Source organism: Strongylocentrotus purpuratus, unplaced genomic scaffold (genome assembly GCF_000002235.5).
Source record: "Strongylocentrotus purpuratus isolate Spur 01 unplaced genomic scaffold, Spur_5.0 spur5_scaffold_3, whole genome shotgun sequence".
NCBI lineage: Eukaryota > Metazoa > Echinodermata > Echinoidea > Camarodonta > Strongylocentrotidae > Strongylocentrotus > Strongylocentrotus purpuratus.
This window is the reverse complement of record NW_022145609.1, coordinates 4,846,043-4,862,112: the sequence shown is the minus strand read 5'-3', so window position 1 is coordinate 4,862,112 and position 16,070 is coordinate 4,846,043. Positions and strand designations below refer to the sequence as shown.

Sequence of the window (16,070 nt, the reverse complement as noted above, 5' to 3'; positions counted from 1 at the left end):
TTGGATTGATTCCCTATTCATCACTCAATTTAGTTGGAATGATTGAATTTCATTGAGTCTCCAATCTCAACTCACTTCACGATGTCGAATAAAACAATAGCTTATTTCTACGATGCAGACGTTGGAAATTTTCATTATGGTAAGTGGAAAGTAGATGGATGTATATTATTTGTATAAGAAAGTTTCATGCAATTTTAAACAAGTTTTAAATCATAGAACATCGTCTGGTCTGAACGCGGGGAAGTCATCCTCCCGCACAGACACCGTGCACCGCATTCACTGAATCACGAAACAAAGGACTTGCATGAATGAATGGGACGTGTTGGAAATGGAAGGAAGCTAGGTCAAGTTATAGCTTTAAAAGCCTTGATGTAAATAATGTTTGTCAAGTTAAAGAAATTGAAGTATTTAGGTAACTTTAGTGTAGACAAATAGTGACTGATCTTTAGTCTTTTCACCCACAATAATGTTGTTGTCTTGACTTGACTGTTGATGTTGTTGATTGTCAATGTCGTGCATCACAATCATCATGTTCATCATGATGATTGTGATGTGGATGTGGAACTAAATGAAAAGTAAAGTAAAGTCATGAACGTGAATGATGCAAGCACAAGTGACTGAAATGAATGACTTGTGATAGTGAAGAATTCAATATCGAAAAGAAATATGTGAAACGTAATCCATTATAAAAAAAATTAGAGTCTATCTGACAACACTAGTGAGTTATCAATATCATTTTTTATCAGTAAAACAAGGTACTAGGAATCATGGAGGGGGGGGGGGTACATTAAAATACATACTAATATGTTACAAGGGATAATCTAGGAGGTAGGTGTGTTTTGATTATGTAACATGAGAAAATAAATTTAATGTTCTGCCAGCATTAACATAAGAAATGTTGAATAACTTTACTCACTCCAGCTTCATAGTCCATACAGCATTGGTTCAGTATTAATATCAATTCCCCTTTTAAAAATTATGACATATACATGCCAACGATGTGCTATTAGTCGATATTTTCACCATGTAATTTTTGTTTTGGTGTTGAAATCGGCCCAGGCACGGAGTGAACAGTAGCATATACCCATGCACAGTTCATTACCATACACTACAGCGATCTCCCGATGGTTTCTTCTTCCTTTTTCTCATGTCTTTCGCCTTCCTTGGCCCTGAAGATCCTTCATCTACCAATTCTGACACCGGTAGTCAGGAGCAAGTCTTTGTTAGTTGTTTTTCTTAGCTGGCAACGTCGCTTTCATTCTCTTGCAATTGCTGATAAACATATAACTAGCGCACGTACGTTCCATCACAATCAAGCAGCGCCTAGAGCAGCGGCTTGGTCTTACCTCCCGATTCTGCTCGCTTCACGAACGTTCATGCAAGAGCCGCATCACTCGCCAAAATATTATAGAGGAAGCGCGCTTGCATGATCTCGTTCAAGTTTGATATTTTACAACATAAAATGTTTAACTGGAACTGTATCCTTTTTTGAGGCAGTCACACACATCTATGATAAGTACTATCATAGTTCTAGACCTATTCGTTTTACAAAACTGCTCCTGTACCTTATCTGATGACAATATAATGCATCCGCCTATTCATACGTGCACGATTTAACTTTAATTCCTAAGCAGTAAACTCGTCTTAAATCTCTACCAAATAGGTGAATATGAGGATATAAAAAGAAATCAGCGACTGGAAAATGTTGCTTCGTTATTCTTCATTCAAATGAAAACAGAAAATCCATCAAATATACTCCTTAATAACAACAAATCTAAGCTCTGACAGGATAGCATTTACGTAGGGATATCACTGCCATTCACTCTCACTGAGCCAATGAGTCCCGTTCGTGACGTCACGGATAGAGGCCCGACTCTACGTGCACTTCCGGGTTTCAGGCTTAGATATTTTGGTAGAGTTTACTTGAATAAATTCATTATTCTAAACTTGTTTTGTCAGGTGGACACCATTTGATGTTATTATGGGGGTTAAAAGCTTTCTATTTATGTAATTATCTCAGTATTTGGGATTGTCTTAGAGTATCAACTTTAAATCCAAAGGCAAAAGTGACAACTTTAATTTTGTGTATGGACAGCCAACCCTTGTCCGTTGTCACCTTCATGTATCTTGTAGGAATCTAGGCCTTTTGAGCATTCTTAATGCATGCATTACATATAAGTGCTACTTTTCAATATTTGAATGAATGTCACACTTGCTTCTTTAGGTCCTGGTCATCCCATGAAGCCTCATAGATTAGCACTCACACACAATCTAGTACTCAACTATGGCCTCTACAAGAAAATGCAGGTAAGATAACTTATTTCTTATACCAAGTCCTTTTAAAATATAATGCCACAGGCAAAAATTCAGTTCATCATTTGTAACTTAAGACTCAATTCCGGGAACTGTTAACACCATGTTAAATGTTAAGCGATAGAGCAACGTCGATCTGGCGCTGCTCATTGGCTGCCGGGCTCACGATCAATCGGGCAAAAGAATTTCCGTTTCGGTTTAATAAAATTTGGAGTGGACTATTAGGCTATTATATTATATATGTCATTAGGTAATGCCCTCCAAGCTCCAAACAGATGATGTGCAACCAAGATATCAAACATTGACAGTTCAAACTTTTATGTACAATTTTAGACTTTATAAATCAGAAAATGCTTTCATTTTTATGTCAAGTAGGGTATAGAGAATGTCAGCAAAGTTCCTCCTACATGTAGCTTTTTTATTGAATTTATTAAAGAATAAATGGATATTTAATACTCAATGAGAATTGTTATTGTATTTGTTTCTAATATCAATAAAAAAAATATCAAGTAACAATTTCATTGATTAAAATATGGCATTTCAGAATGTGTAATTAATTGTGCAGATTTTAATTCTTATCAGTGCATTGTCACACATTTATCTTTAAAAAAACATGTTCAGAATTTATTAATCTGAGGAAAAATTAAAACATGCGTATGATCTCTTTCCTATCCTCTCCAAGATTTACAGACCATACAGGGCTACAGCACACGACATGTGCAGATTTCATTCAGATGACTACATTGACTTTTTACAAAGAGTAACACCGCAGAACATCCAGAATTTCACCAAGAGCTTAAGTCATTTCAATGTCGGTGACGACTGTCCAGTGTTTCCAGGTCTCTTTGACTTCTGTTCCATGTACACAGGAGCATCTTTAGAAGCAGCAACCAAACTCAACAACAATGTGAGAATTGTTATGCATTTCATTTTTATCCATAGTATTAATCAGACTTAAAGTAGACACACAAAGAATAAAAAGTGTTTTGAATTGATGCAAAACTCATATCATTGCGAAGGGGAAGCCTTGCCGATCAAATACAACAACTCTTTTCTTCAAAATATGTTTCACGCCCGCAGTAATCAACTCTCAAAAATGTTAGTTTTGAGATCCAGATTTTCTGCCTTCAGCGGTCCTTTGTAGAGCGTCAATATTTGTGACGTCACACACGGGACACGGCTGGCTAGCTGCAGACTAATACACGCGCGACTCCGGTATGCGGCCGGTACCGAGCTGTTTGTCCAGGGTGTGACGTCACTATTCAGAGCTTGCTACGCTTGTGTGTTTGGCTTACGTTCGGGGGCGCTTGGGGGTCTAAGAAGGGTCTTGAAATATTGCATTTTACGCCTTTCCATGGTATCTATATAATTTCTCAGCAAATTATTCGTGTTTTTCAAGAGAAAATCTTTCCATCCATATGTAATTTGTTCTAATGATCAGTTGTTAGTAAATTTTCTTTGTGTAGCTGCTTTAACAATCTGTTTCCCTAAGTTTTGTTTATGACCAAAAGTAGACAGTTGTAAAAGCTGTTAGGAAATTCTTTCAAATGTTAAACTTCATGTATTTGTAGATGTGTTTACGAGAGTAAACTCTCAAGCAATGATATTTGCTCTATTGAGGTTATCCTTGATTTATTATCCTCTGCTTTAACTTTTTCTTTCAACTGGATCCATTCTATGGGTTTGATGTGGTGTTATCTGTGCCTTTGAGCTCAATAATATAACCAAGCAGCTTTATAGTATAACATTTGGTTGAAAGTTGTTTAAAAAAGAACTCAGGAAATAATCACATTATCCACTTAGCTGCCTCAACAATTTCCCTGTTTTATGAAAATGACAGCTAGAAATGGATTTCAAGGATTTTGAAAGTAACATACTACATATTTAAATGTATTTTGGGTGAAAATTTTGTTTCCTTTACAGCTGTGTGATATTGCAGTCAACTGGGCAGGTGGTCTTCATCACGCTAAGAAGTTTGAGGCTTCAGGGTTCTGCTATGTCAATGATATCGTCATTGCTATTTTGGAAATCCTCAAGTAAGATACATATAACTAACAACTAAATTATTAAAACCCACTGTAAATCGGATGTTTTTATGGGGTTTTTTAAACTCAAGAATGGAAGATAGACTGGTTGAATTGTTGAATACTTTTGTTGAATACTTTTAGATGTAAGCTTTAATATGTCACATTCTCAAGAAAACGTAAATCACTTATTTTTTCACATACTTGTTGTTAATGATATTTATTGTCATGGTTAACGCTTGTAAAATGTTAAGGATAAACTAAGAGTACTGAATGCTTAGTTTATCAAGGATATGACTAACTAAGATTTTAGTCTTAGTTGTAATGTATGCAGTTGATTTCCTTTTTTGGACTCATAGAAATTTATATGATTGGGGATATATAAACCTATAATTCATATGTCTAATTCCTTTAAGCTATGATATTTTCCATTGTGGTGTACCTTGTACGGTATACTTTCATATTGTAAGTCTTGATTTAAAATTATTAATGGATCAGACCTTCCTAAGAATTATTTACCCTTATTCCTTTTCCACATCTCTTGATTATGATTGTGTCAATTGTTTTTGATAAATTCACCATTCTTGATCCCTGCTCTGTCAGGTATCACCCTAGAGTGCTGTACATTGATATAGACATCCACCATGGAGATGGGGTTCAAGAAGCATTCTACCTCACAGACAGGGTCATGACAGTATCATTCCACAAGTATGGCAATCACTTCTTTCCGGGCACAGGTAGGTGAAGACTAAACTAAAGGCTTGTTCAGATATATGACGAGGTAAACCGCCGCAAAAAAAAAAAAAAAAAAAAAAAAAAAATCGCTTCAGTTTATTCTTGTGCGCATAAATGAATGGCAAATGTTAAGCGTATTATGCTTTACGTCATCATGTTTAAAGAAAATGCCATGGTCTACTGCTGCATATCTGGAGAAGGATTAAAAGGTTTAGAAACAAAAGACAGTTGAAGATTTTTATTTATAAATACTTTCTACTGAGAATACCAGGCATTGAATACCATTATAAGCCCAGTTTCTGTGATAAGGTGCTCAAATTCAAGGGGTTCCTTTTTACTGGGTACCCGTTTATTTCAGGGGTATTTCAGCATTGATTTAAATTGTGTAATATGTGGTTCATACTTTATAGTCTCTTGACATAGCCATGATACCACAATACCTCTTTGATTTAGTGGAACTGTGCTGGAAATATAAACATATAGTAATGTCAGCATACATATCATTTATGCAATCACAATGTGAATACCTATTCAGTTGGGGGCTCAATTTAACAAGGCTAAGTTAAAACTTTGTGGCAATTTACTCTTTAACCTATGAAATACTAAATCTAAGATAACTAGTTAAAAGTTGGTCATTTTGTGATTGTTTATGCACGAAATGATCCCTAATGAAATTCAGATGAGTCACATTACCTTTGACTAATAAGTGTACAGGTATCTCTGTCTAATATGTTCACTAACTCTGTTATAATTCCCATCTCTTTATTTTCTTATATTTCAGGTGACATGTATGAGGTTGGTTTAGAGAATGGTCGCTACTACTCCATCAATGTACCTCTCAAGGATGGCATAGATGATCTCATGTACTCTGGTCTCTTCAAACCAGTTATACAAAGTGTCATGGAGTTCTACAGACCTTCATGTATAGTCCTACAGGTTAGTGTCTCAAACTGTATGCTTATAAACCTGAATGTTATGGTCATAAAGAATTTTCGAGTAATTATCTCTTGTCCCCTGATTTGAAAGGTTAGTATGATTAACTTTTAGATTGCTTTATTTAACATATAAGTAGGATGTTTTAAGCCCTACTGTACTACTTCTAGCTACTTGCACCCTCTATATAGCAAACAATGCCTAATCGGTGACTGTTGGTCCCCCATAATCATCTTTTTCTTATGTTAATTGAGAGCTGATTTGATGAGATAGCCAACTGTCCAGTGACCTTGCAGGGTAGTCTAATCCCCCCTGTTCACAAGTATTAATGGGCTTTAAGAAATACATTTTCTTGAGAATGGCATGAAAATATTTCAAATCATTATTTTAAGGTGGATTTCCATCATCTCCTCCTTTGGGACCCTGATATGTCCCAATCTTTATGATAGTCTGCATAGCTGTTTGAAGATTTCCACAAGAAGAAGAAGAAGAAGAAGAAGTTATTAAGTTAATTTACCATTGCTCATGCCTGATACATGGGCAAGTCCAAGATATTTTGTGATTTTGTGTTCAAATCGTTGACAAGCTTCAAGCAGTAAGAAACATAGATTGATATTAAATGTATCGTTTTCCTTTATATTTGGTTTGATCCAAGCTCTAGTATGGCTATAATCTTAGAACAATCATCAGATAAAACAACAATCTGATAACATGGAGGTGTATCACAAAGACTGGTTGCTCTCACCATTGGTTTCTCAACAAATGTAAATTCTGTAAATTCTGTAGATTTGTAACCATGATTTGTACATCCATTTGAGAGACCAATGCCAGTAAATGTTGAGAGCAAACAGTGGCATGAACGGTCTGCCATAGTTAAGTCCCACTTAAAGTCAATCTTTGTCTTTGTGAAACACCTCAATGGTCAGTAACAATCCAGACAAAATAGTTTGGACTAGCCTTATCTTTATGAATAGTCACTGTATAATGTTAAATTGTTCATCATTGTTTGCCGTGGTAATACGATATCAACCCGACTTTCTGTTTAATATCTCTACAGTGTGGAGCAGACTCCTTAGGCTGTGACAGACTAGGTTGCTTCAGTCTCAGTATCAAAGGTCACGGTGAATGTGTAGAGTACGTCAAACAATTCAATGTACCCCTCCTGGTGATGGGAGGGGGTGGTTACACAGTCAGGAATGTAGCCAGGTGTTGGTAAGTATATCTGTTTTCCAAAATGTGTTTCAATTAAATTGTAGATGTTTTACATTACTGTTTAATGGATTGAATATATCTATGGTTCTTTTCATGGAATTAAAAGTAGTTGATCACTTCTCGTATGAAGTGTTCGTGATGTTTTTCAATGCTGTCATCAAATGTGGTTTAATTGACATAATACATTAATAAGATATCGATACAGATGAAAAATATATTTTATATTGGTTAAATATACCTCATACAATCTTTGCTCAGTAACACATATTCTATGTCGAATTATGACCAACAGTTTCACAAATGAATGTGTCTTCTTAATATAGCGTATTTCCTAAATAAAAACAACAGAAAAGAAATTAAGGCTGTGTTAATGTAGTAATCCATCTAATTACCCCATTTAATTTGATGACGATTGCTTGGGATACATGTACCTGTGCTACTATCATTAATGAGACTTTGGTTTTCTAAGTTCATTAACTTGGCTCAAGTGTTAATTTTGATTCTTATTTTCATTTTCTGCAGGACATATGAAACATCGTTATTACTCAATGATGAGATCAGCAATGAGCTTCCTTACAATGGTAAGTAGGTTCAGTTATATATAAGCAATGTATTGTCACGTAAGCCGGTCTCTCCTGGGGTAGCACCTTGCCTAGCAGTCTCTTGAACCCTCCTCAATCATTCACCCCAAAATCACACTGTGTTTCTCACAAAACTATATTGTGCAATGTGGATCACTCACTCAATCAACCTCTTAACTTAATAAACAATAATAGTGATAATGATTAGATCAATTTGTATAGTGTAGCTACTATATAATATACTCGACTGCGCCGTGCTGTAAACAAAATCCCTAACAGTGCTACTTTACAGACACAATTATACAAATAAAAAAGATTTTAAAAACTAATCAAAAGACCCTGAAAACAGTGCATTTTCAACAAAACTTTGAAGATGGCAACAGATGTGGCTTTGCTTATGTCTAGTGGTAGGTTATTCCACAGCTTATGAGCGGTGCAAATGAAAGCACAATCTCCAAGAGTTCCTTGTTTTTGTGTGAGGTAGCTTTAGAAGCAGCTTAATAAATATTGGGCAGAAATTCAAGAAGCTTTAAAGGTGACAGAAGACTTTATTTACAGTTCCTAAACACACCCTTCCTTCATAGGAGCTCAACATTGGTACAATCATGGACAAAAAACATCCCGATATAAACATCGCCCTCTACACTTTCAGGACTTAACTGAAAACTCAATTTACTCTGCAAATTTTAGTTCCATTCTAGAAGTGTGGATAATTTGGAATAGTGCTACACATTCAGTCGCAATCTTTAATGAAATGTTTATTCTTTCCATATCTTCAGATTACTTTGAGTACTTTGCACCAGATTTCACATTGCATCCAGACACCACAACAAGAATCGAGAACCTAAACACAAAAGCAGTAAGTTTAATTTCACTCTTCTCAAATTTAAGGAATTTGTCTTTTTTTTTAGGAATAAGCTCTCTTATTGCATGTTAACTAAATAATTACATTGTAAATAGAGGGATTAGGGAGAAAAGTTGAATCAGTCAGTAAAGTGTCTGCCTGTCAAATCAAAGAGCCTAGGTTTGAATCCAAGTAAGGTGGACGACTGTGTTTCTCTACCATCTTCCTTGATACAATGAAGCCACCTCTTTCTAGGTCTTCTTTTCTTACTCCTTTCTTTCTCCTTTCTCTCTGCTGCCTAATATATGTATAATCAGTTCATCTTCATATTTCCTCTTCTCTATTACATACCATCTCACTCTGCTCTCTCTCTCTCTAATCTTCTTCCTTATCCCTGTCACTTTTACTTCCTTTCATACCTCATCATTTTGTTTTCATAATCAGGACTATAATTGATTTCTCTGACATTCCTCCATTGCAGTACATTGACCAGGTGAGGCAGGGGGTGCATGACAACCTGAAGTGTATAGCCCACGCACCCAGTGTACAGATGCATGATGTACCTCCAGATCTGCTCAGTCTAGAGAATATAGAGGAACCTGACCCAGATGTGAGGAACAGCACCAAGGATCAAGATGAAAGGTAAGACCATAGCGAGGGGTCAGTGACACAAAGACGTAACTCCATTTTGACCATTTTGAGAAAAAGAGGTTTATGTGTCACTGAGCACTTGGGCCTTAAGGAGTTAAGTCTATGTTTCACTAGCCATTGAGTTCAATGGGGTGTTGGGTGGAGTTAAGTCTTTGTGTTTCCTGGAAAGCCCACATTTTTCTGAACATTTTGGCAAAATATTGAGTTACATCTTTGTGTCGTTGAACCCTATTAGACACAAATCCATTCTGGCCAGTTGACCATATTTTGTGGTATACCAGATGCCTGAGAAGAAAGAGCAAAACTACACTAATGTTGCATTTCTTAATGACTCGTTTTGATAAGAACTTTGTAGAAAAATTAAGCATTAAAATGTTAAATTTCCAACAGGTTAGAAAATTAAGAATTACCATTTTTACAATGAAAATTAGCAATTTGAAATTTGAAATTTCAGCTGAATGATTTTCAATATGAAAAAATAATATTAAAAGAAAAATAAGCAGTAGAAAAGCTAATTACTTTGGCCTTTAAAATGTCCTCCCATTAATGTGTCCTGACATAATAGATGAAAAAGTAGTACATATCCGAGAGTTGTTGGATTAATGCTATCAGATTCTATGTCTTCTGTGACATTTTGTACGTCCAAGAGCACCAGTAAATTGCAGGAATATAAAAAGTAATAAACATTGCATGCATTAAAGCCCCTCTGCACTAGTTTGGCATGAAGGGATTATACCTCCCTGCATGGTCACTGGCAGGTGGTTATTTCATCAAATCAGCTCTCAATTGACATAAGAAAAAGGGCATCATAATGCACCGCTTAGGCATTGTTGGCTATATAGAGGGCGCAAGTAGCTATAAGTAGTGCAGTGGGGCTTTAATCTTTTCAATTCAATTATTACTTAGTTTTTTTAACTTAGTTATTTTCATTTTGTCTTGTGTTTTTTTCAGGATTGAACCAGCGAATGAGTTCTACGACGGAGACAAGGACCAGGATAAGGAGGATGGTGTAGTACTAGATGTATAACAAACGTTGCATTCACTAATGTTTAATGTGAATGCAGTCCTATTCAATCAATGAGGAGGGGAGTTCACATTTGTATTCAAATGTCATACGCATATTTCTTGGTCATGTGTTTATTCTTTGTTACCCTGTGGTGCTTGTCAGAGGTCTTGCCTGACATAGCTGAAACATACGTTGCCCATGATTGCCTACGAGGAGGAGCTTTCTTGTGTCAGTCAAAATGAAATGCTAAATGTGTTAAATGCAATTTTGTCTGCAGTGAAATAAACCTCAAAACAGTAAAACATCAGAAATTTGGATGTATGGAGATAAATTTTGATTATATCATTTTTTCTTGGTCACATAAAATTTCCATATTGGAATGTAGACTACTACTCTCACTTTCCGAATGTAATGTGCATCTCTCATATTGGTAGTTTACCATTTACTTCCACATTGATCACATCCTTTTTGAGAGAACGTAGATTAATTTAGTATCGTATGATTCCATTGAGCTTATTATCACAATGTTGACCAAGAAGTATGCATGTTTTGATTGCTCCTGTCAACTCCCCTTTCTATCTGTACAGTGTGTATAAATATTCAGTCACAATGCATCGTTTCCATTCAGAATATATTTGTTTTGTCTAAATATGCCATGAAAGCGGAAGCATTATTCAGAAAGCACTATATGATGTATAAATGCACTTGTAATGCTGCAGTAGCCCCCCCCCCCCTCCCTCCAAAGTCATCTGTTCCTTTGTTTTACCCCCCCCCCCCCTATTTTCCTCTCATTTACCCCCTTATTTACCTCTTTTGCCTGATTTCAGTTTGTGTAGTTAGCTAAATCATTATAGAATTCCCATCAATACTTGAAAAATTCACACTACTGACTAAGGGTTATTGTAAGTGTGATACATTCAATTATTCATGGACCGTGTAAATCAACCTTCTGACATAGCATACCAAATATATCATCAGACGATAGGGTGCGCTTATGTAATCATACCAGTTTGACACCCTTATTTGTACTGTATAAGCCAATCTTTTCATGTACGAATATTTTGTGTATGACAAAGACACAGACATTTCTGCGAGTTGTTTCTGTTATAATTAACACTGGAAACTTATACTACATGTTCAAATATGCTTTGACAACTTATTGTTGTATGTTTTAAATTCTTGACTGTACATCGATTCAGGAATTTAATGTAAAGGTAATTTAAACCCTCACAAAAATATTGGCTGACACAATATATAGTACATGTATATGGGATATAATATACTTGATCGTACATCAATTCAGGAAATTAGTGAAACATGTAATAAAACCCTCACAAAAACATTGGCTTACAGAATGTATCAGGATATTGGTATAATATATTGATGGACCTTATCGTTTACCTTTGTGAGAACAAGTAATTTGTGTGATGTATTTTTCCCAATGAAATTTCCTATTAGTCGGATGAACATTATGTCAGTGACTGTTGCATGCTACACAGATAAACAGTACTATTAAGCATAAGCAGATAATCTACAGAACTGTGTACTGCAAATACTTACATGCCACAGCTTTTCTGATCATGGGCAGTATTAAGTATGATGCACAGACCAGGGACCATTTCACAAATCCTTTTTTCAATGACAAATGACAACAAATTAGTGACAAATCTGCTGATAACCAATCGGAAGCAAGGATTTCAGTAGCTTATAACAAAGCCTATCATTTGTCACTGATATCAAGTTTTGTGAAACTGGCCCCTGGGCGTCATTTGACCAGAATACATTTTCTGCATTCTTAAACCATTATAACAGAATATAAATATTCCTGTAAAGTGAAACATATGCCAGCAAGCAAGGCGATGCCTCTACTTTTGATGAGCAGCTGTATAGTTTCCTTAAGTCTAGTAAGCTTTGTACTTGAGTAAAACAGTAAGACACCAAATAGTATTGTTTTTTACTTGCAATTTTGATGTACATGTAGAACATGTGATAGTTAGAGACAACACCTCTGTAATATTTGTGGAGTATTTTTTTTTGGAATACACTTTGAAACGATTCATTACTAGTAAGTAGGAAATTCATGCTTCTAGGCTATTTTTGTATTTATAAACTCATTTCAAGGCTGTACATTTTATGCATATGAAAGTAGAGTCATAGAGATTATGTCCAGTGTTTCTTGATAGCTTTGTCCTACCATTCAATACACTGCCAATATTAATGGAGAACTAGGCTTTCTTAGGAGTATTGATATTTGTAGCTGTTATGCTGCTTTTGAATCTAAAAATAGGCTGGCAAGTCTTTGGCAAATTACTGAGTTTAAGTACAATTACAGAGCAGCTCTCTCAGATAACGCCTACCGGTATACTGCCCGAGTGCTATCAATTAACCAGGACCTGTACATAGAGGCGAGGCATCTTAAGCTGCTTCCAGAAGTCAACCTTAAGTAACCTTAAGTATGTCTGGAGCCATCTTAAGGTTGAAAGCAAGTGATTTAGGCATGAGTTAAAGGTATTACAAAGTTTTGGTATGGGGTCATGAATTCGGTTCAAATGAACATATTAGAAGCATATGCGTTCCTACAATATTCATTGATCGTTGTCGCGGTTGAAATCGAGTCTGAAGTTATGAAATTATAAATAATAAACTCTTTATGTTGTATAGCTCCCTCTCAAGGTCAATATAATAATTTAGCTTTGAAACAATGTTTCTTGACTAAAATCGACCGATTAGCTATTCCCGTTTGGAAATTATATATCACAACTACATAGTCTGAGATTTTCATGGTCGCAGCTACCATTGTACGGCCATAGGCGCTATTTGAAATTTATCAAAATTTACCGGGAGCACCGGTAAATTTTTATATTCAATTTTTCTCGAAAACAGAAGTGTTTTAGGGGCTAATTTTTGTAGTGCTTATAATACATCCAAAGAGGCTTCCAAACATATGAAAATTGTAAAAATTCACTATCCACCCAATTTTCAAAATTTCCCAAAACTTTGTATTACCTTTAAGTTGCCCTACTTTTCAAAAGTGTGGTAGACCTTTCTTGAACGTTGAACATGTACAAATAGCTTGCCAGACCAGTATGTTATGATATTGATGCAAAGAATATAAGCTTGTGTAATATTCAGGTAGTCATATGACAAGCACACATGCACTGATTGTAGACTGTATAGTCACTGTTCATGTCTTACATTTATGGTTTGTGACATGTTTATCCTGCATCAACACAATAACTTCAATCTTATTTGTATGAAGGGTTTTGCACCAAACAGAAAAATCAGTATATCTTACGCTTTAAGCAAAAATCCACATTTCATGCTTGCTATGCCTACAATTTACAAGAAATGAAATGGAATGGACTGTTCTAATAACCGTAGCAATTTTTTGAACAACAGCAAGAATTTATGACAGCTATATGTATTTTTATGGCTTTTGCACTATTACTACTGTTGAAGTGGATGATGCAGTTTGATATTCAGAGAAAACATCAAGATTCTTGTTGAAGGAATCAGGGATTTATAGAAAAAAAATACATGAGTGGTTGTGAATTGTGAAGATATTATTAAACAATGTGGGGTGATTACGAAAGTGGTTAGACTAAACCAATAAGTTTGAGTAAAAAAGACTGCCGTTTGGTGTATTCCATATAAATATACCGTTTACTTTTGGGTTTGTTTTCTACATCTCCTGGCAAGCATACATAGCAGTCAAAGTGGCCATGATTATCTATTCACTGTATTTTGTTCCTCTCTCTTATTTTCCCCCGGTGTATTGCTTGTATTGCTAATATTGATGGCAAAGATACCATCAGTGGTAAGTTTTATGCAACGGGACTCTGGTTATCGGTATTCAGAATTTGTTTTTTTACAAACAAATCACATTGACAAATAAATAATATTAACCATCTCACAGAGGATCCAATATATATTATTTTAATGAGATTCATTTCTTCTCCAAAATAAAATTAATAGGGGAATTTAATATTATTGTAATTTATTTACTTTTCATGTAAATTTCTGAAAATGCAAATAGAGTTGTAGGATTGTGGCTTTTTTGTATGAAAAGTGTACATAGTGGTGGAACCTGAACTTGTATATTGTAATTTTTTCAAACCTTCCATGTAAATATGAATAGTATAGAATTTCTGAATATTTTTGTGTGCTGTACATGTTTTGTTACTAATGTGTACATTGTTTATTGAAATAAGTCGAAGTGTAATGTTGTTGGAAAGGCAATACGAATGTTGATGTAAATAAAACATAAAGCACACGGAAAAGCATTTGATGTTTTAATGATACTTTTATTCTAGTATTGTGCAATTTTTAACAATACATTAGATAATGAAAAAAAAAATTGGTTTTACAGTTGTGGTGAATTACATTGGGCCTTGACAGCAGCACTCCCTTCAGGGCTTGTGCTATGGCGGGGCTCAGGGGCCTCAAGCTTAATTCAGCAAAAAAGCGCCAACAAGCTTTGGCAGTTTGTGGATTCATAAAATCATTTCCGTAAAAGCCTTATTTGTTCCCGTGGTGGATTCAGGGGGCAAAAAGGGAGAAAAGGAGACTAAGGAGGGGGAAAAGAAAGAAAAGGGAAGAGAAAAAGAAGAAGAAAAGAGGGAATAAAAAAAGGGGAGAGGAGAAAAGGGAAGGGGAAAAGAAAGGGAGAAAGACGGAGGAGAGAAAAGGGGGAAAATGAGAATAATGAGAAGGGAAAAGAAAAAAAGGGGGTGATATTATAAAAAGGTGTTTTTTACCGGGAAAGGGGCGGGGATGCGCAATTTTGCAGTGTGCATAATATGGGGAGCCTCTTGCCAGGCGTGTAGCTCCCCCCCCCCCCAAAAAAAAAGCACAAGAAGAACCAAAAAAAAGAGATGGAAAAAGGGGGGAAAGAGAGAATTTAAGAGAGTTAAAGGAGAAAGGAAAAAGAGAATTATAAACAACGATAGCAGAAGGGTGCGAGAGCATGAGGAGTTGCATTTCCTTTTACAGAATATTGGGATAAAAACCAGGGGCGTCGCTAGAGGTGGGGTGTGGAGGGTGCGACACCCTCACGCCCACCCCATCTGTCAGGATATTGTCAGTGAAATTGCGGGAAAAATGAGAAAAGGTTAAGGGGAAAATGAGAGGGAAAGGGAAATAAAAGGAAAAGAAAGGAAAGAAAGGTAAGAGAAAAGAAGAAAGAAAGAAAAAAGAGAAAGAGGAATGAGAGGAAAGAAATGAAAAGAAAGAAAAAGAAAAAAGAAGAGAAAAGGGAAACAAAAGAAAAGGGGATGGAAGAGAGGAGAGAGATAAGAGGGGGTAAGAGCCTGAGAGAAGAGGGGTGGGAGTAAGAGAGAGAGGGGATGTTGGGTGGAGTCACCACGCCGAAGAGGCAAGAAATATACGTATAGATAATTATGTTGCTGTGTCGGTATTCTTGCTCGATCCTCTATGTCAATGGAGAAGTTTGAAGTCGGTGAGATGTATTATTACGGTCGGCCAGCAAATTTTGTTTTCCCCTACGAACTGTGACTTTTTATCGGACAAAGAAATATTTTTGAAAATTCAGAAAATGATTAAGAGTCGGTACAACGAATCGTTTTCTTTCTCTAATAATTAAATGAAGTGTCATAGCTTCTGCGCTTCGCACGGGAGGGGCGAAACAAGCATAAAGAGTCGGGAACGGTACATCGAATCGTCTTCTGTCTCTAATAGTGTAACGAAGTGTCAATGCTTCCGCGCGTTTCGCGCGGGGGGGGGGGGGGGGGGGGGGGGGGGGGGGGGGACTG

At 36.0% G+C, this 16,070-nt stretch overlaps 1 protein-coding gene across 1 annotated transcript; it reads left to right on the top strand.

The window, feature by feature from the left end:
* Positions 1-16: 16 nt before the first annotated feature.
* On the top strand, positions 17-12,328 carry LOC590047 (histone deacetylase 3). Its single transcript, XM_789668.5, has 11 exons — positions 17-139; positions 2,225-2,307; positions 2,996-3,220; positions 4,237-4,349; positions 4,941-5,074; positions 5,854-6,008; positions 7,063-7,217; positions 7,740-7,798; positions 8,578-8,657; positions 9,124-9,284; positions 10,245-12,328. Exons 1-11 carry the CDS (start codon positions 82-84, stop codon positions 10,318-10,320), a joined length of 1,299 nt encoding a protein of 432 aa, XP_794761.1. The 5' UTR covers positions 17-81; the 3' UTR covers positions 10,321-12,328.
* Positions 12,329-16,070: the final 3,742 nt, after the last annotated feature.